The following is a 21,670-nucleotide window of genomic DNA, read 5'->3' on the forward strand; positions in this document are numbered from 1 at the left end:
TGATTAATTTGTTATTCTCGCCCAAGACCCCCTACAGCTGCATTGTCCAATTACTCAGCTAACCACCTGTCAGACCTGCAAACTTAGTTTGGGATTACCTCCGAGGCAGTGCTGGGTCCGGTGCTCCGTCAGCTCGGCCAAGGAATCGAAATCCTGCTGGCAGTTATTGCAGGTGTAAATTGACTCGTCCTCCAGCTCCTCTTCCTCAATCCTCTCTTCCTGGCTAGTCACGCTGTTACCATCTTCCAAACCTCGTCCCTCTCGCTCTGCCTCTGTCTCAGGACCACCTACAGATACAGGAAGAACATAGAGTAACGGAGCTGTCTCAAAAAACATCATAATTACTTTTGGCTTCTTTTTATCCATTTTACTTTTACAGAAAAAGTACTTATTAGTAGACTAGATATCATTAACAATTTTTTTTACAGTTACTTGAAATTTCACATCTAAAGCATAGTAGCACATTTACATTTTCCTTCATTGAGAATTAATATAGGTTAAAAGGTAAATAAATGACATTTAAAACTTTGTTTCCAATAAGAAAACTCACATTTGAAACTCAGACAAAAAAAAATAAGACAAAGGGTAAAAAGAAGGATATTGCTATTAATGTAATGTACTGTATGTATATTTTATTATACATTTTTAGAACGGAATGGATTGATCTCACTCAATTGGATACATTTTGCGGGAGTTACTAAACAGCCAAACTGTTAAGAGGAACCATCAGATAATCAATAAATGTTGCTGAAATAAAAATCATAGACACCCTACATCATAGGCTTCAGTTAAAGGTGGCACACTAAAGTAGATGTAAACTCCAGCCCTAAAATCTCATAACTTTCAACAGTAGACCTTTCACCATTAATTAGGCTTCTCAATAACGTCTTCCCCCTTCCATCTTACCCAGTCACATATCATTTTTGTGCTTTGTGTTTAGTAAATAACTTATTTTCATTGTATTCCCCTGCCACTTCCTTACTCCTCGCCTATCGGGAGAATGATGTACCTTCGTCTGCCCAAAGCCTCCTGAGATATCCACACTACACATCCCTAAAGGCTGCAGGTCAGCAAGTGTGCTGAAGTATCAAAAGACAGTGCCTGCACAGATATAAGAAAAAAGCATTCACTAAATGCAAAAAAACAAATATGTCATAATCTAGAAGGGCATATAAGGGGTGAAGGGTGTGTGGAGAGTGGAAGTTAGAGTCCAAATAATGGTGAAGTGTTTGCTCAAAACTAAACTAATTTCTTAAGTGATTTTCAATGTTTTTAAATTTACCATTTTAATTACAATACCACCTGGTAATATCCTGTCTTGGTCCTTTTTCAGGCCCTTCCTGTTATGTGGTGACAATGCCCTATCCATTTCCAATTGCTCTCCTGCGTTGTCACACTGTGCTTCTGGAAAAACTCGTAAATGGCTGTGTCTACACGCACTGAGCAGGCTTTGCCCACTCAGGAAGCCTGCCTTGAGCAGTGACATGCAGCCACCAGTGGAGTGAGTGTATGCAACACCTAAAGTGGTTGCAAAGAGGCTGCTGAAGATCTGCAACACCAAGGTGCCAAATATGGTAAAGTGAAAAAACAAGAAAAAATATTTTATATATAGAGGCCTGGGTATGAGTCAGCCTGGGAGTGAGTCAGTGAGGTTACTCCAGGTTAAGGCTGGAGAGCTCTGCAGGTCAGTTCTCTGTTTCTAGAAGCCAGTGGGAGGGGGTGAGGAGGAACTGAAGTGCATACTTAGGGCCAATCCCCAGGCAGGAGGCAAGACATGATGGCTAGGACAGCCCTTAAATATGAGAAAGCCTGGTCAGCAGGGGAGTCGGGTGAAAGATGGAGTGAGGAAGTGCTGCTGGTGTGGAGCCTGGAAGGGGATCCCAGAGGAGGGGGGTCTGCCTACAGGCTGGAAGCTGGAAAGAAGGACCTCCACTGTCCCACAGTCTAGCAGAGAATGACAGCTTGTCAGTAGGGAAGGAGCCAGCCAGCGTAAGGCCTGAAAGCAGCTCTGACCTACACAAACAGGACAGTGCGAGTACTTCTACCCCTGGGCCAAAGAAGGGGGAGGGCGGTCATGTGCAATATCCAACTAGTTCTCCTTGGGACTATGTTACTTGGGTGTCTCCAGATCCTTTGACCTGGGATACTCTCAAGACAGCCAGGTGGATGAGGAGATTTTCATCTGGGGTCTGAGGAGGTTAATTTAAGTGGACCAAGTGCTCCTTGCAAACACTGTGTGCTGAGTTTTGTCCTTTTTTACCTAAGTTGTCCTCCAAGTTGTTCAGTTCCATTGGGCATCCCATATACCCCTAGACCCCATCCAAGTTGTTGACCCCTAATAAAATAACAAAAACCAAGCTCATGGACTGCTTATTGACTGTGGATGCAAGTGTGGAAAATGCATGTTGCCTAGCTGTGCAGAGTTTAGAGGGACCCAAAAACTTAGTGGCCCTCAAGAGGGTAAAGCTGCAACAGCTATCCAGTTAAGGGTTACATCTACTTTAGATATAGATACGCAGCACTGATAGGCGGCATTGATGGGCAGCGCTGACTGGTGGCACTGACTGGCGGCACTGATGGGCACAACTGTGGACGGCACTGCTGGGTACTGTTAGGCTGCACCGATAAGGTGGCACTGGTGGGCATTGATGAGGAGACACTGATGCTGCTGCACTGATATGCAGCAATTATGGGCACTGACATGCAACACGAATGGGCACTGATAGGCGGCGTTGACTGGCAGCACGGACTAACAGCACTGACTGATGGCACTGCTGGGCGGCACTTCTGGGCACTGACTGGCGCAACTGCTGGGCAGCACTGCTGGGCACTGATGGGTGGCACTGCTGGGCACTGATAATCAGTGCCCTGATGATTGGTGCAGATGTCCTCTTTGTCATTTGCTGGTTATCGACAGTACTTTCTTCACGCTGTGACAGTGTGTGGAAAGTGCTGCCAATAACCGGCAACTGTATTTACATTGTGATCTGCTGTAGGACACAGCGATCACGGAGAGCACCGCGTGTGTTCTGCTGGGGGCGCGCATTCTGGGAGGACGTCATCTGATGCCCTCCCAGAACTGGACAACCGCGCTGTAACCATCATTCGGCTATAGCGCGGTTGGCAAGTGGTTAATTTGTAGTCTTTGTGATCATTTGGGTTACCCCTAAGTTCAGTGTGTTTGTAGTTCCTCCTTTTTGCCAGTAGTCACTGGTACCTTTGACATTAGTATGAGCTGCAGTGAAATATGCATACTTCTCCCAACCAACCAGCAGGGGTTTCCTGGCCTCTGATGCGTGCTAGGAGAGCGCATAAATATTCGGGGAGCTCAAGTGATTGAGGTCTTCCTACCAAGATCTTGGTCTGGTGTGGGTGTGTGAGGAAAATCTGTACTGGGGACAGAAGCCTGGACCAGCATCTGGCTCAGCCTCTCAGAAATCCACAGAGTTTGAGCCAATCCCTCCCTCCCCCTCCACAGCCCGGCGCTCTAGTGAGCGTTGGGATGGGCAGCGCAGAGAGCTGGAGACTGACAGTCATAGCTCTTTGCTCAGAGCAGAGATGGAGAACTGAGTGATCAAAGGTGTTTGTTCACTGCTTAGCCAATGGGGAATGGATACCAAATCCACCCAGGTGAGTATAAAATTTTTTGGGTTTTTTTTTTAAAGCTCATACTTCTCTTTTAAGATCAATTGCTCCATAGTGTCTATAGCTACAGGGGTCAGTCAGGGTTTGCTTTAAAGATCATTGTAAAAAACACTTGAAAGTCCATAGGCTGTTCAAAGGTTCATTTTAAGAACAACTTCATGTTCTAGAATGTAAAAAAAAAAGGTTTCATGCAGCAATAACTTTGTGTATCTTTGTCAATTTTTTATTTAAAGCAGATTTCTTCATACATTAGCTAAGATGATTTCAGCCCCAATAGTTAATGACGATATTTGCGGTCTATAATCTACAACAGCAGCACTGGACTTAGGAGTAGTAGGACACGGCTACCCTTGAAACACAAAAGTGGTCTGTCACACTCATTACCTTGGCTGTGACCTCCCAAAGTCCCCTGATCACAATGCTGACTGCCTGAGGTTGACAAAAACTGAAGCATCATCAGAGACTGTTACTGTCTGAATTATAGATTACCGCTTAGGCTGCTTACCGCCTGCAGTGAAAGGGTGCACACCATGCGTAGCCAACGGTGATTTCATTGCTGAATTTGTATTGTTTATGGACATATTTAATCCCCTACCCCATCAAAGCAACAAGGCAATCACTAAAAGGAAAAAAAAGCCTTCTCCCACAGGACCCCACTTGAAGTGCACCTATCAAAATAACCATTAAGAACAGATTTACATTAATACCATTAGTGGTAGGTGGCAAGTTCTCTCTGTTGCTCCCACTACTCCAGGACCCAAACAAAGGCAATTTTAAGCATAATTTAAAGTGGTATTAAACCCAAAAGCAAAAATTATACTGCAGCTTACTAATTCTTAGATGTGATGGCTGAATTTGTGTTTGTTAGGCTTTATTTCTTCTCTTTCCATCACTGGTCAGTGGTCAGCTTTTATCTACTTATATAAATTCTTTATCCCAAAAGGAAAAAAACTGTTTGCTGTAACTACTTATAACGTATTAGGCATCCCATACATTAGTCTGGGGTTTTTTTTTCTATTTAACCACCCAGCTGAACGAAAAGAATAAAAAACGTCCCAACTTCCCAATCCACACACTCTTTGTGGTTGGGGGAATCCTTCCACTGTGTCTTTGTATTATAGCCTGCATCTCTGATCGAGCAGATTTTTCCAACATTACAGTAGTACCAAAGTTAATTGGTAGATCAACTTCGTGTTCAACCCCGGTGCCCATACATGGATTGAAATTTGGTCCCTGCTCAATCGGCCAAATTTTGAGCCAGGTATGGGCAGCTTTAGCTGGAATTTGGCTTCCATTTGTTTGTGTATTTAAATCTGATAATACATTTAACCCTTCCCTCCACCAAGACTGACAATGCTACTGTTTAAAAGTGCCCTGTGCTCCTTATTCCAGTCTGGGGGGAACTCTAATACAGAAGATGTGTTACTGGCCAGATCACCAGATGAAAACAGAGAGGTAAAGAGCCTAAAAAAGAAATGAATGCAGCCAACACATTTAATGATTAATAATCTGTAATGTATTACATTTTTGGTTTTAGTTTTGTGTTAACACCACTTTAAGAGCTCAATGCTATATTAGTAATAGAGGCTGAGCACCTACCTTGACGGGACATATGCACTAAATAGGTGAAAGCAGCAGTCTGTCGATGTAGTGAACAATTGACAGACTGCTGAATAACAAATATTCCATCGGTTGGGATTCACATTCAGGAAATACTAGTATAGGCAAGCCTAATACATAAAAGGTACTTAAGAGTCTTATTATATAGGCCTATGGCAAGCTGTTAAAGGTATTTTCATTTTGGAATGGGTTGAAATTCTATTCCACCTACATATCTCACTTTTCCTACTCTCTAAACTTTAAAAAAAAAATATATATATATATATATATATATATATATATATATATTTATATACACACACACTGCTCAAAAAAATTAAAGGACCACTTTTTAATCAGAATATAGCATCAAGTCAATTAAACTCCTGGGATATTGATCTGGTAAGCTAAGTAGCAGAGGGGGTTGTTAATCACTTTCAGCTGCTTTGGTGTTAATGAAATTAACAACAGGTGCACTAGATGGGCAACAATGAGACGACCCCCAAAACAGGAATGGTTTTACAGGTGGAGGCCACTGACTTTTTTTTACTTACTCATCTTTTCTGTTTTTCACTAGTTTTGCTTTTGGCTAGGGTCAGTGTCACTACTGGTAACATGAGGCGATACCTGGACCCTACAGAGGTTTCACAGGCAGTCCAACTCTTCCAGGATGGCACATCAATACGTGCCATTGCCAGAAGGTTTGCTGCGTCTCCCAGCACAGTCTCAAGAGCATGATACCAGGAGACAGGGAGTTACTCTAGGAGAGCAGGACAGGTCCATAGAAGGTCCTTAACCCATAAGCAGGACCGGTATCTGCTCCTTTGTGCAAGAAGGAACAGGATGAGAACTGCCGGAGCCCTACAAAATGACCTCCAGCAAGCCACTGGTGTGAATGTCTCTAACCAAACAATCAGAAACAGACTTCATGAGGGTGGCCTGAGGGCCCAACATCCTTTAGTAGGCCCTGTGCTCACTGCTTAGCACCACAGAGCTCAATTGGCATTTGCCATTGAACACCAGAATTGGCAGGTCCACCACTTGCACCCTGTGCTTTTCACAGGTGAGAACAGGTTCACCCTGAGCACATGTGACAGACGTGAAAGGGTCTGGAGAAGCCGTGGAGAACGTTATGCTGCCTATAACATCGTTCATCATGACTGTTTTGGTGGTGGGTCAGTGATGGTTTGGGGAGGCATATACATGGAGGGACGCACAGACTTCTACAGGCTAGACACGCTGTGCAGTGGGTCCTGGATTCCTCCTGGTGCACGATGATGCCCGGCCTCACGTGGCCAGAGTATGCAGGCAGCTCCTGGAGGATGAAGGAATTGATACCATTGAATGTCCCCCATGCTCACCTGACCTAAATCCAATAGAACACCTCTGGGATATCATGTTTCCATCCATCCAAGGCCGCCAGGTTGCTCCTCAGACTGTCCAGGAGTTTAGTGATGCCCTGGTCTAGATCTGGGAGGAAATACCCCAGGACACCATCCGTCATCTCATTAGGAGCATGCCCCGATGTTGTCAGACATGCATACAAGCTCATGGGGGCCATACAAACTACGGAGTACCATTTTCAGTTGCTGCAATAAAATGTTAGCAAAATGGACTAGCCTGCTGTGGTTTCTTTGAATCCAGTCCTCTGTAGGTTGATAATTTTCATCAAATGATGGGGCATCCTTACTTTCCTAACACATTACCCAGTCTATATCAGTATAGATATGCAACATGATATATTTCCCCATTGATGATCTGATGTGTTTTCAATGTGTTCCTTCAATTCTTTTGAAAAAATAAATAAATAAATAAATATATATATATATATATATATATATATATATATATATATATATATATGCTTTGCCAGGTGATCAATAGCAACCTACCAACCAGGAACTGGTGCCACCGGTACCAAGCCTTCTCCCTGTGACTACATCAGTCAACACATTCACGGTGACAATGCTACAACATACAGACTTTTATTCATTCACCTTGTCATTTTCTGTACAAACAAAATCCCAATGGCACAAAAAACCCCTTTCCAAAAAGTGTATTCAAATAAATTCATAAATAGGCTGGGAGCTGAAAGGCATGCTGCCAAAAATGTCACCTTGACACATCTGAGTTAACCGTGTAAAAACCGCATGTACTACCCAATATTTGCTCACTAGAATCAGGCAAAGACAAGTGTTAAGCTGCAAAAAAGCTAACAGTATAAAAAATGTCCAGCATGCCTGTAAATATCTTCCAGTCTGTAGAAGAGACACTTCTAGTTTAGGTGCACAGCAGTCATTACGAAGATGGACAGATGCCTCATCTTCTCTCTAAATAGAACTGTTTTACCATTCGAAAGCTAAAAAAACACCTATCTGAACTAAGTTCTAGGCCACCAGGACCATAACAATCTGTGATAGGGCCCCAAAGCAAAACAATTAAGGACTGCCTGTGCCTCTAATCGCCATTTCAAAGGGAAGTTCTCTAGTTATACAAAATTCTACTGTTTTTTTAGAACGATAGCAAAAAAGGTTTCCTAACTATAAATCTATTCATTGCATTCAAAATGCATCTGTCCAAATTCTATAGCAAGCTGCATAAATCACTGTGTATCAAGGCACCTGCGGGGGGACCCCTTGGCTTCTGGGCCCCATAAAAGCCATATAGTATGCAATTTCAAGGAATACTCATCTGAGGGTCATCCATTTATAAGCATTATTTGGGGTATTGTTACATCTAACTTGGACAAACACATTATCTTGATCAATTTTTCTTTTAATCAGTTCTGGATGCTGCCGTTATGATGTGTGCCTCATGGAAATTAAGTGGTTAAAAAGAGCTGCACATTAACATAATACCAGTTTAATTAATCTAATTAGGATCCGGAGTTTTGTGCAAACATTGGGAGAAGCTTTCGAAACACAAAATATCAAAGTGTTTTAATTGGGCTCGTCAGCATATGATGAACGCTGCCCGCTCCTCTCTCCCTCTCTGGGGGCACCTGGGAAAGGTGGAAGCGGGCTGCACGCTACAGCAGATAGTACACTGTGTTAATAATGACCCTGTCCCTCTAATGAAAAGAAGAAATGTTGTTGTTATAGTAATTAAGCTTGCAAAGATTTTCGTAGAAGGGAAATTAGATTTATTTGCTCACCATTCTCTTGCTGATGAAGCATCCGCTATTTGGGAGAGGTTCTAATTAACCCTAATTTAGATGATGTGCACTTTTGGATAAGCAGTTCCCTGTGTAGGCTTGTTTGTAAATGGTACACAGATGATATAATAATTAGCACTTTAAAAGATTTTTTTTCTTCTTTTATGCTCCAACTAAAACCCCTTTCTTTTGTGCTGAAGCATTTTACACCAAAGACAATTAAGATAAAACACATTGTAATAACAGACACATTAAAAAGGCATTAGCTGGTAATACAGAGAAGTATGCAAAGAGCTGACAACTATGGAGAAAACGTGTTTGGTCAATGTTTTCTTCATTAGAAACAAGTAGCCTTTAAATTTTGATTAATTGCAACATTACGCAGCACTAAACCCAAAATGCTTTTGTTCCAAAGGGAATGCCTAGAGAATGGTTTCCATCTGATTTATATACTAGCATGTCTTAAACAATATATTTAGTACATAAATTAAGATACTAACTTGACTTTCTCTTGAAAACATGTTGCTATTAACGCACAATGCTCATTTCCATGAGGCCAACAAATTTCCACGTGGATATTAAATCACCAGGAAAGAAGATGTGATAGTATAAGGTGAGCATTAGCCAATGCTGCTGTGACTACTTCCATTGTTCCCGTTCAATAGGAATATTTGGCACTGACAATTGATACCGTTATGGTGGATTTGGCCTTCTCCATGTATGGCAAAATCCACTACTGGTCAGAAGACATGTTGGGTTAGCAACCTTGTTAAAGCAGCTAAACTGGCCTGATAATTCAATACAGACAAATTCTGGTGTTTTATATGTCCTTTATAGATTCTTATACCTCCTGTGACCTCTGAATCCTAGAATACTCCCAATACACAACTTTTTCTGAGAAGGGTAAGTGGTGGTCTACCCCCTTCTATAACTCTGTATTGTTCCTTCATGAAAATGGTGGACTCTATGCCACTGCAGCTTTTATTTCAAGGCCCTTGCTCACGTCCTGCTGGGCCCCTGAAAGACTGCTCCAGGTTGGAGGTATTCAGGTGCTCTTTTACCTTTATTTAAAAGTAGTCAGCATAGGGACTCTAAGACCAAGAACTCTAGGTTCCCTTTAATATTTTAAAACCTTGTTTGTAGTATAGATTGTAGTTATGTATGTACATAAGGGAAGTCTTATTTGCTCCTTATATACTTAGGCTCTGCATTACTTTACAAAGCTAAACAATGTTTGTGCTGTATTGGCCCTCCTCACAATTCAAGCCTGGGTAAGGTAACTCATTGAAAATAAGGCATTCCTTATTTCTCTTATCTCAGCTGTGAAAAGGCTCATTTACACTTGCGGTCAAGGGGTGGTAAAAATAGGCAGTTGAGATGTGTTTTTTTTTTCCCTCCCTTAACCCAGCACAGCAGCCTGACAGGGTTGTACATGTGTCCTAGAAATGATTTTCTGCTTCATGGCTGCCACATCAAGTAAATAAAGCCATGCTGCAACAGTGAGCCAAACGCTAGGCTCATGGTTGTGGCATGGTATTTCCAATGAAAAACTGTTCGGCTGTCAAAAAATAGAAAAAATTTAAAAAATGTATCTGCAATCCATTGCAGATCATTTTTCAAACACTGCCACAGGTGTAAACAAGCCCAATGAGAAACATATTACTCTGAGCCACTGACCGCTTTCTTTCTTTTCAAACTGAAAGAGCAAGTATGCAGAAAGTCATAATAATGAGTAAAAAGCAAAAAGTATATGCTCATTGAAAACACACTTTTTCCCTTTCATTCTAACCCCATTTTTTTTTAATAACTGCCCTTTGTTGATTTGGAATTACACTGCAAAGTGATGCTTCCAACTGTAAAAACAGTTTTATCCAGTTCAAAAAAACTTGCTGACAGTAATTGCAGAATGCACCCAATTAAACTGAGGCTTTAATTTTGTAGAGCCCAATCACCTATATGCATTGAGTAACAATAAAGTCGATCCTTTCAGGAGGCACAATAATTAGCACTTAAGACTCCAATGGCCATTTAGCTTACGACTGGCTGCTCTGTATGATTGCAGCGGGCAATCTTGTGGCGATATAATGAAAAACTAGCAATAAAATGGATGAGATTACTCTACCATCTAAGTATACTTTACAGGTGCAAATTCAAAGACTGCACATAGTTAACCTTTCAGCCATTTTAAATGCTGTAGTCCTGCCTCGGAGTAGATTACATGAGATGCACGCTATTACCTTTGTTAACCAGGAACCATGTTTCTATGTGGTTATCTAAAACTAGTTTCATGACATAGGGTGTGATTTAAAAGCCCAACTTAACCTTCAGTTTAAATCTACTAAATAAAGCCTTGGTGCACTACAATCACTTCAGCTCTGGAATGTTTTACTCCCTTCCTGACCAGGCTAGTTTTTGCTATACCGCACTGCACTGCGACGCTGTATCCAAACAACATTTGTATCATTTTTTCACACAAATTGGCCTCTGTTGGTGGTATTTGATCACCACAGATTTTTTTTTTATTTTTTGTGATATAAATGAAAAAAGCCAACAATTTAGAAAAAAAACCCAATATTTTTCACTTTCTGCTATAAAACATCTAATTAAAAAATTTAATTTCTCCATACATTTATTGCAAAATGTATTCTTTGATAAAAAAAAGTGTATATTGATTAGTTTATGGTATATAAACTGGAATTGTTTTTATACTACTAATGGTGATGATCAGCGATTTAGAATGGGACTGTGGTGGCAATCTGGCATTAACTGGCATCACCAATGACATTATTACAGTATTAGTAATAATACTATACACTGTTACTGTACTAATGACACTGGCTAGGAAGAAATTAACATCTAGGGCGATCCAGGGGTAAATGTGTGCCTGACTATTTGTAATGTGTGTACATGTACAGTGTGCTGCTTTTACTAAACAATCTGTAGGTTTCTCATCCCTGCTTTGCCCCTACTCCTTCTGTACAGAGCTCTGTGTTGTTTAGCAACCCACCCGAAACCCAGAAGTAGGCAGCGACCTACCCATAGTTTGCTTTGCCTACAGTGGCCTCCCATCCGCAGTACATTGCAGGCGGGCATAAAGTGGTAAAATAAAATATGTTGACAGTCTTAATTTGTTTTTCTCAGACAGTAGCCACGACCAGTGTAGAAAAGCCTGTCCCTGTCGGCATGCTGTAGAGAAGGACTCTTGCGATCTCTGAGGAAGCAATGGTGGAGGTCCAATACACCCCCTACTGAGTCAGACCTATAGCTCTGCAAACAGCAATATTCATGGTTCCCGCTGATTGGAGGTCTATAGCTATGGCTTATCATGAGGTGTGCTAGAACCCTGCAGAGAGAAAACTGCTTCCACACTGGGATCAAGGGTCCTTTTCTGCAGCATAATGGCAGGGGGCAGGCTTTTCTACTCAAACTGCCTGCATTCTAAAGAAAAAAAACATAAGGCTTTTGTTCATCTTTTGTTTTGATGCACCTGGAATCTTAGATTTTAAATGAAGGTTCAGTTTGACTTTAAAGCTGAATTCCATTCTTCCTTTCAGTACTGTATAGTTGTAGAGGCTCCTCTGGTGAACTAAAATACGTACCCTGCTTTCACTGCGTATTATTTACTTTTCACCATGCAACAGAAAGTGCAGGAAGTCATACAGAGCCAGCCTGGCTGGAGCACACCAGAGCATAATTTTTCTCTTTCCTCCTCAGTCCAGAAATGAAATCCTGGGTAGCAAAGTGAAACTAGTTTCAGAGAGGTACAGCCTCAGAGAGTGTAAGCATCGCAATGTATGGAATGGCAAGCAGTCATTAGTCAGCACGGCCATATGACTGTGTTGGCCAGTGAGGATCTCTTAGCCTTAATCTTTTGGAATGACGCCCAGAAAAAAAAGACATTTGAATTGGTCAGCATAGCCACAAAAGGTAGTGCTAACCAATGACCACTCACCATTGCGAGTACTATGATACTTATAGGCTCACAGGCTGCTAGTGCAGTGTATAATGTACAGATCGTCTTCTGTAAAGGTAAACTTACCATTTAAGACAGTGGTCTCCAAACTGTGACCTGTGGGATGGATGTGGCCCTTTGCTTGCCTTTATCTGGCTCTTAAGGCACTATTCCTTCCACTGACACCAAAAACGGGGCGCTATCTCCTCCACTGACACCAAAGATGTAACATTATTCAGCCCACTGATAGCATACATGGAGCAATATTCCTTCCTCTTACATCAATGTAGGGGATTACTCTTCTCACTAATACCAATGATGGGGAACTATTCCTCTCAGCGATACTAATGAGGGGGCACTATTCCTTCCAATGATACCAATGAGGGGGAACTATTCTTCCCAATGGTACCAATGAGGGGGCACTATTTCTCCTACTGACACCAATTTTCCTTGCAATTATTATCCTCCTTGGTAAAAATGCACACTTTTTAAGTCATCATAGTGGCCACAAGCAGGGCTGTGGATAAGGGGGTACCACCAGTCCTCCTGTACGGGGCCCAGGCCAGCAAGGGGGCTCAGGCAGCTGGGTAAATTGGATGTGAGCAGGGAGGGTGATTGGCATGGTGGGGGGGGGGGGGGGGCAGTTACTGGAACTGATCCCTACATCCTGTGCCTCCACCCCTACAGTGCTCCTGGCTTCCCTCTTTCCCTTTCCACTGGCAGCTGCAAGAACACAATGGTATCCTTCAGGATGGAGAGTGGGGGAAGGTCACATTTGCCAGCCCCTTCCTTTCCTGAATGAGCACAATGAGTGATCGGTACTGATCACTCGCTGTGTTTGTCCTGTCCCCAGAATACATTCTTTTCTAAGGACTTCAAGATCAAGACTGATCTGTATGATTATTGTGTTGTTTTGCATTTTAGTCATGTTTGTTTACAGATTGGTTGTCTGTTCTCTTGTGCCATGTACTGGCTAGACTTCAGAGCTATGTTGTTTAGTTAGGCCAGGGTGTGATGTAGAGGTCATCGCTCCTCCCACAATACAGGAAGTGAACCACCTCATAGGAACCATGATTCTCTACATGAGAGAAGCACCAAACTGTAACTCTTTGCATCTGACGGCATCGGAGGGAATTGATGTCCATTTTAGCTAGAATTGTACAGTAGAGGATCTTCGCTATATTGAGTGTCATTTGTTTGTGATGTTTATTGTATAGTGATTGTATGTTATCTTCTTGTTTATAGTCTTACCATTTATCTGCAATGTGCCAATAAAGTACAGGCAATTAAAACCATCTATTATTGTGTGCACAGAGAAGGGTATCTGCTTGAATAACTTCCCATAGACTCCGGGAGTACGGGGAGCGAGTTCAGGACAGTGTTCATTCATAACTGAAGCATAGTAAACTTTGTTTTATTTGGGAGGGCTGTCAGGTTGGCTGTATGGGGCCCCGTGGTTTCTAACAACAGCCCTGGCCACAAGTACAGATAACGGTTGACAGCTTTGTCCACATTTCCTCTATAGTAATAGTTTTAAAATAGCAGTTTAGAATATGTTGCCGTCCATCGCTCTCCTGGCATTGCTTGTTGGCACTGTAATGCTGGGTAGACACCATCAGTTTTTTTTTTGTTCAACCCGGCAGCTAAACAAAATAAAAAACTAAAGAGCTTGGGAGGAGCTCGCTGTACTAACTATCCAACGTTAGTACAGCAATCTCCCCGCTGAGCTATTGTGAGCCATTGGCTGGCAGTACTGGTTGGATGCTGATCGAATCCTGGTAATGCAGCATGCCCGTTCAGCTGGCTTGTGTCAAACAGGAGGATATACACACAGGCTGAATGTCAGCACGTTTCTATTCAACTGTCCGATATTCAGCCTGCGTGTACATGGCTTAAGAAGAAAACAAATCAACTGTTCAACCACACATTTCTGAAAGGGTGGAGCTGGAAATGCAATCAGAACTTGATTCAGTCCTGCACTGTACCTCTTACTAGGGATTACTGCTGGCATACTTGAACAGCTGGCTATATGTGGAGGTTCAGAGACATTTAGTGGTAGTTAAGATGACCAGTGCTGGCAGTTTCCTATTAGAATCTCATTACAGTTAAAAAAAAATTCAAAAACCACCCACAGGCTAATCAGTAATGCAGTTTCAATAATATTCCCTGTATAATTGCTTTATCGATCAGAGTAACTAGAAATCCTAAAACAAAGAAAATGTGACCAAGCAGACTAATAGAGCATAAAAGAAGGTGCCACATGTTGCCTATATGCAATTTTAGCTGTGCTGTAACTTTCTTTCATTTAGGTCAGGCTGCTACATACCAGATCATAAGAAGATAATACAGAACAAGACTTTAGGGCTTTATTATACTCCTCCTCCTTTTATTCCACTATCCCATAGGATGTGCTCAGCTGCCAAAATATAAACCTGCATCCCTGGTCAGCTTCTATCTTCCTTTTCTGCAGAAGATGGGTTATTTATACATACGTGGAGCTCCTTCACAAGAACATTTGGGGGGTGGTACATCCATGCAGTTAAGCTGCATTTCTACTGCCCCAACTCACTCCCCCTTTAGCTACAAAGGAAGTAGCCAGGGGTGTACACATGCTGTTTTTCACAGAGCAGCCCCAATCCTCTTCTTGGGTCCCTCACCAATGTTCCTGTCTTTTCCCCCCTCCCGAGACCCCCCCAGCAAGCCTCTTGCACTCGTGCGTCCTCGCTCCCTCTCAAGCTCTGTGTGTCCATAGAACCACAGAGTGTGGCTTGGTCCCACACCCCGCTCCCTCCTCACTGGCTGTGGTTGACAGTAGCGTGTCTGTGTTTGAGCCAATGAGGAGGGAGAGAGAAGAGAGAGCCTCTGCTCTCATGCACAGCTCTGGATCAAGATCAGGCTCAGGTAAGTATAAAGGGGAGTTGGGAGCTGCAAACTGAAGGTTTTTCACCTTAATGAAGAGAATGCATTAAGTTAAAAAACCTTCAGGCTATAAAACCACTTTAACACCCACAAGCCACACATACAGTATGTGTCCATGGGAGTCTGAGGTATCTGTGCTGACAGCACGCTCACAGACAGCTCCCAGTCTATTTTTATCATTGGAAGCTGGTGAGACAGGTTCCCAATCATGTGACCACAGTGAGCCAATCAGTGACCATGTGATCAGGAAATTCATGCTTTCTAGCATTAAGTCCCAATAAAGGGCTACCATGGGGGGGGCCTTAAGGGTTAAAATGTATTTCCACTTTTGAAGCTAAATTAGGTTATCGCCTACTTTATATATTTCACACTTCCCCATTCACATAGCATAACGCAAAAAAAATATTTAAAAATTGCTGCTAACTTTTTGATGTGCAGAAGAAAATGTTAGTTTTCCCCTTCTCTGTAATGATAACAAGGGTGTTGTGAAGTTATAGTTTACCATGATTTATCATGTTTGTACTGTGCCACCAGATCTCATTGTTAGTTGTAAACTAGATGCGCACACTGCCTGTCCTAATAAAGATTAAAGATCTCAAGGCTTGGGCGGTACATTGTATATTAAAGTACTTTACAAAAACCTAACTTTGACCCCTATTTCCACACTGCTGTCTATTCTAAGCAATAGAAGCTACCTATAGTGTCCTATGAATAAACCTGCTCCAAAAAAACAATTATAGACATAAGAACATTTTTTTTTATTATTTTTAGGTAAGCTGTATGAATGCCAATGCATAATAAACATTTTGGTTGTCAAATCTGAGTGCAAATGTGAAAAAATACTTTAGGGTTCTTTTAAAAATGCACATTCTAAGGCTAATAATTTTAGCCAGTAATTAGTTACAATGATTCCAGCCCCAGTGTGATAAAACAGATAATGAAAAAAAAAAGCAGGCTCATGTAGAGGGAGATTTCTTTAAAAAAATGCACTTAACATTGCAGTGTAGTAAAAGAAAAAAAAGAAAAGAATGAAAACCACTTCTGCTTGGCACTCATGTCCCCTGCCCAAAGTGCATCTGGATGCCTCTGCTCAGCAGCGCCTGCTCACAGTCTTCTCAATGTTGCCTTTGGCTCCCAGCCGTACAGTTTCCACAGAGGCGGCCAGCACACCTCTCCTCTCATTTCACAAGCACCTACTGGACACTCCTGTGGCTCTTGTTCCATAGCTGGCCTCAATTCCAGCTCCATTCTATCAGGGCAAAGGTCCGTGACAGCCCATGATAAATTAACTAGGCAACATTAGGCCAGCACATTCATCTATTCAGTACAAAAAAAAAAACGTCAATTTATACACTACTCAACACCTCATTCATTTTTGTTGTTACTATTTTATGTGCATTTCTGTCCAGTCATAGATATTGGAATAACTGGCCTAATCCGCTGGGCAGGTGAGACCTAACACATGGCCATAGAAGCTACTGTTCTTTATTCAAACGGCACAAGAGATATTGTTGTTGGTCCTGTGATACAAGGGCCACAGACAAAAAAAAACATACAATTAGATTTTAAACCCTGATCATTGGCAATTGAATACCAATTTGCTGTGTTCAGAAGAAGGGAAATTTAGAAGGGCTTAGTAAAAATGGCCTAGTCTGCATGGAATAGTAACTAAGCAGTGACTGCATACTGATAAATGGCTCTGTCTGCCTTGGCGGTCTGGGATCATCTCCTTTGCCAGGTACATATATTATTATTCAGGACACATTCAGCCTTCTCTAGAACACAACATTCAACATCTTCAAATATAAAATATGTTAAAAATATTTATATACACAAATCTGCAGGTTATGGAAGATGCCAGTTCATTCTTCTAGTGTATTACAATGCCCTTCAGGACCACCCAGAGAGCCGCTAAATTTGCTTTACAACCACAGACTTCCCAGTAATGAATCCCAGGCATTCCCTATCCCTGCATCCCACAGCATTGCACCCAGTCCCTTGGTGACCTGTGGAGGAGAAGCATGGCTCGTATCACTTTGGGGTGTTGGGGTGTTCTTCTCCTTGGAACATGTGAAAGATGGTACTTACCCAGCATATTCAGGAGGACATTCAAAAGCCACTGTGAAGAACTAAAAGCATGTCTGACTAACAATTATGTGCAGGTCAGATTTTTGTTAAGGCTTCATCAAACTATTGTAGTTTCACCACAGTAGAGGTAATGTGCGAAATTCTGCTTATTAACATGCGTTACAGTTAGGCAGCCCATTATTTTGGATAATGTCAACGCACCCCAAAGCAGGCTTTAAAGTGACAGCCATGAGAAAGTATGCAGACTGCCATTCCTGGCCTCCCTCTGACAATAAATGACTGGTTTTATCTGACTTAAAGTGTTACTAAGCCCACAACAGTAAAAGCATGCTTGTTATACTCACTGTGCAACCTAAGGGGTTAATCCTCTGCATTGTGTAAAAAGGCTGTTTGATCCTGTCTTCTCTGATCCTCCCCTTCTTCTACTGTCCCCAATCTGCTGCTAAATCAGAGCCTTGCGGGAAAGTTGCACATGCTCAGGTTGGTGTGTATTGCTAGAGAGTTTTTTGGGGGGGTTTTAGGAGGGTACATGTGATCAGCACATGGGCCAATCACTGCTGTCCAGACAGAGGGTCAGGGGTTATGAAGCCTCATAAGACAGACAATCAGGGGAGAATGAAAAGTCCTCCTACAAGATAAGCCAGTGCACTTCTGGACACTGATAGACGTCACAAGACTGCTATATACTGCGGATGATAGAAGGTATTTAGCGGTTTATATATACGAAAATAATTGCATTTCCATGTTCTGTGTACTGTGGGAGACCAGATATTTTGAATGCAGGGTCCTGGGTTTAATAACACTTTAAAACAGAAGTACGCTGCAAATCAAAAATACTATTTTTTTATTTTTTTTTAAATATTCAAAGCAAACTCCCCCATCCATCCTTTTTAAAATGTAATTTTAAAAAGCTTGAAAACAGTAAATACAATTTATTTTCCTATTTATTTACTAATACTAGCAGCATAGTTATTAAAAATAGTTGATTGAGAGAGTGAACTTCCACGTTAAAGTATTTGTAAATCCTAGCAATGAACTTCTTTTGTTTGTTCCCTTTGGACTATTAATTTCACAATTAAAAGTGTTTTGTTATATCTGTTTGAGAAGCAGGGGTGGACTGACCATTCCAGCACTCGGACACTGCCTGGGGGCCTGGGGTCAGTAGTGGGCCCCATGAAATGCCCCTGGTACCTTTTTTATAGGCTTTTTTGGGTGTGCTTTGAGTGTGGGCAAGGACACAGGGGCCCCATGATCCCATATTTCCCGGGGGCCCCATGAGTTGTCAGTCCGTCCCTGTTGAGAAGTGAAAAAAATAATTGTTGATCCTGTCAAAAATTGAGGAAGCTTGTAAGTTACTGTACACACTCTGCACTGAAATCCCAAGCAGTGTTATCAGCCCTGCCCAGTTCATCACTGTGTTCTACAGAACAACTCCTCCCAAATCTAAAGACTGGTAGCACTATATTGAATTTTGTTTTCATTAGATGTACTAGTTGATTTAGATAGACTTGACTAACAATTACAGCTAATACCTTTTAAAGGACAAGTTCACCTTTAGTAACATGTCACACCATACTTAGGGTGGGCCATGTTACTATGCCCCTTTTCTGGGGTCCCCTGTTGGCCTCCCCCTGCTGAGTACTCCCCCTAGCAAGCCTCTTGCTAAGGGGGGCACTTGTGTGGGCTCATTCCCAAGCCCTGCTGCCTGTGTCCATGCAAACACGCTAAAAAAAACTCATGTTTTTAACGTGACTTTACACAGCTACCGTTACCAGCATTATCAAAACGTCCCATGTGCATGAGGACTTCCATTGCAGAGGCTATCCAGAATGAGAAGCTGATCTACTGTCTGTTTAGATTTAGCAGTCAAAGTTTTCGCTGTCCTTTCCTCTTCCTGTGCATTAGTGGCCCATAGACATCTTTTTGGCTGGAGATGATCAGAGATGGTCAAATAGACGTCTATGGTGCTTTAATATGAAGATAGGAAGGAACCGGAGCAGTCTGATCGAGGTAAGTATGCATCTGTGGAGAGTGGGGTGAGTTAGCCTAGGCAAAAAAACGATGTACACTTTATTTTATTGAGCACTTATCCTTTAATTTGGTCTGAGGTAAAACATATTACATTTATCCCCGTCCTCCATGCTGTGCCCCTTTCTTCCCCAAGGGGAATTACATTTTATCAGAGAAATTCTTATTTCCAGCAGTCAACAGAAATAATGTTCGTAGAGGCAGATCATTCTCCTGCAGAATACGAGCTTACCTGCCTTGAAACTAATTATGCTTAAGGAACCTTTTTAATTAGATAATGGCAATAATGAAACCGCGATTAGATTTCTCTGAAAAGTGTGAAAATGGAAATTTCTGAATACAGCTACTGTCCCAGCTAATGGAAAATCTTGCTGCATTTTTGGCAGCAACTACAGTTGGCCATGGATGGATTGAAATATTCCATCCCTACCTAACCGGCTGAATTTCAATCCAAGTGTGTCCATGCCTGTTCAACAAAAATTGATCGTTACATCGACTTTTGTGATACGGAATTGTTGAAAAATCTCTCTTGAACAGCCAGTGGCAGCCAAACAACTGCAGCCACTGATCAGTGTATTCTGACAGATGAGCGTCCCACTGTTAGAATACAATGTCCCAGTGGGAAGGATTTCTTCATCCACCTTGCTTGTGTGAAGACCATTGGCTGGTCAAGAAAAAAAAATAGAGTAATCTAAGGCCAGCTTTAAAGTGGCATAGACTTTCAGTAATCTTACAAGTAGCATGAATACCTTCCTGACATGTCACTAAATATACAACAGTATCTTTTTTTTTTCCAGAAAAGCTCCACCTATTATCATGAAAAAAGCCATCCTTAATGACTTTGCCTAGGTTGAGATGTTGGTCTACTGCAGGCAGAAGGAAGCATTTCCATAGTCTCCTCTCTTCTATTGACTATACTTTGAAATAATTTAAAGGTTTCAACTAGGGCTGATCTGCGACAGACATTTCACATGTTGGAACCTGCACAGATCCTGAAACAGTGATAAACACAGTATGTTCATTTGTTATGCTGGTAAAGGTTTGATTAAGGAAAAAAATAATAATATGCCTGTCAAATCCTATTACATGTAATCTGTGTTGTAATACAGTTACAACGATATTCCTAAGTAAGAGTATCGTGTCACATCACTGAATGCTTGGTTGGAAACAGCTTTTCTAGAACAAGTGAAAAGAATCTGAAGCTCTCCTCTACATTATATACGTATGCCTTTACTTATAGTGCATTCAATAGAATTTAATAGTGCAGCTACATAAGAAGGAATTTGCCCATCTCAGTCATTTGAAAAAAAAAAGGGGGGGGGGTCACGCAAGAGAGAGTGAGTACACCGTTTACATGCTCAGTTAGCTCCTGCACAGAGGGACTGCATAACAGACAGTGGAAAGCAGACAGTCTACATAGATAGAAAAATAGAATAACAAAAGTAAAGAACTGCACATTAAGCAAATAAACCAGACCATCGAAGCAATTCCAATCACCAGCTATTACTGCAAAACATATCAATAAAAATGGACAAAAAATGACAGCATGCTCAATTTGTCTCTACTATGTGAACAGTTAAGTACACTGTATGTTCCTGCCAGGGCTTATTTTTCAACAGGAATGTGGGGGAACGCAGTTCTGGAACCTCCAGCACCTCATTTCTGCAATGGCAAGGTGTGCTGGAGGGTCTACTGATGCTGACTACTGGGGGATATATTGTCACTGGCAAAGGTCTATTATTGCTGGGGGTGGATTTATTGTTGCTGGGGGGTATTTTGTTGCAGGGAATCCATTGTTTCTGGGGGGGTATTGTTACTGGGGGATCTTTTTTGCTGTAGGGGTCTTATGTTCTTCAGGGGTCAATTGTTGCTGCGAGTGATCTACTGTTGAGGGAGGGGTCTATAATTGCTTTGCTGCTGGAGGGTCTATTGATGCTGGCTGCTGGGAGATCTATTGTATGTATTGTGGCCAGGGTCTGCTGTTGCTGAAAGGTATTTTGTTGCAGGGAATCCATTGTTGCTGGGCGGGATCTATTATTTCTGGCTGCAGAGGATACATTTTACTGCTTTTCTTGTTATTATTAACTAATTCCATACAAATTACTTGGTGCCACAAATGGATACTTGGTTCTGTATTCTCTAAAATGGGAGCTACTAGAAGGTAGATAGGGGGTGGAACCAAGGGACAGTGCTCAGAGGTAGGTGGGTGGGAGGGCTGTTTGCTCAGCTCCCCTGAACACTTTGTCTCCTGGCAGAAGAAACGCAGCTAAAGGCTGCTAAAGATG

The 21,670-nt window shown here is 41.9% G+C and overlaps 1 protein-coding gene across 1 annotated transcript in view; it reads right to left on the minus strand.

The window, feature by feature from the left end:
• The window catches only part of ZNF423 (zinc finger protein 423), a 387,723-nt gene that overhangs the window by 311,844 nt on the left and 54,209 nt on the right, over positions 1–21,670 (minus strand). Inside the window, exon 3 of the mRNA XM_089689472.1 lies at positions 99–287. Coding sequence (XP_089545598.1) covers positions 99–287 — 189 coding nt within the window. The remainder of the gene's footprint in view (positions 1–98; positions 288–21,670) is intronic.

This window comes from Staurois parvus, unplaced genomic scaffold (assembly GCF_062004578.1).
Source record: "Staurois parvus isolate SC_StPar_1 unplaced genomic scaffold, SC_StPar_1.0 ptg000476l, whole genome shotgun sequence".
Classification (NCBI taxonomy): Eukaryota; Metazoa; Chordata; class Amphibia; order Anura; family Ranidae; genus Staurois; species Staurois parvus.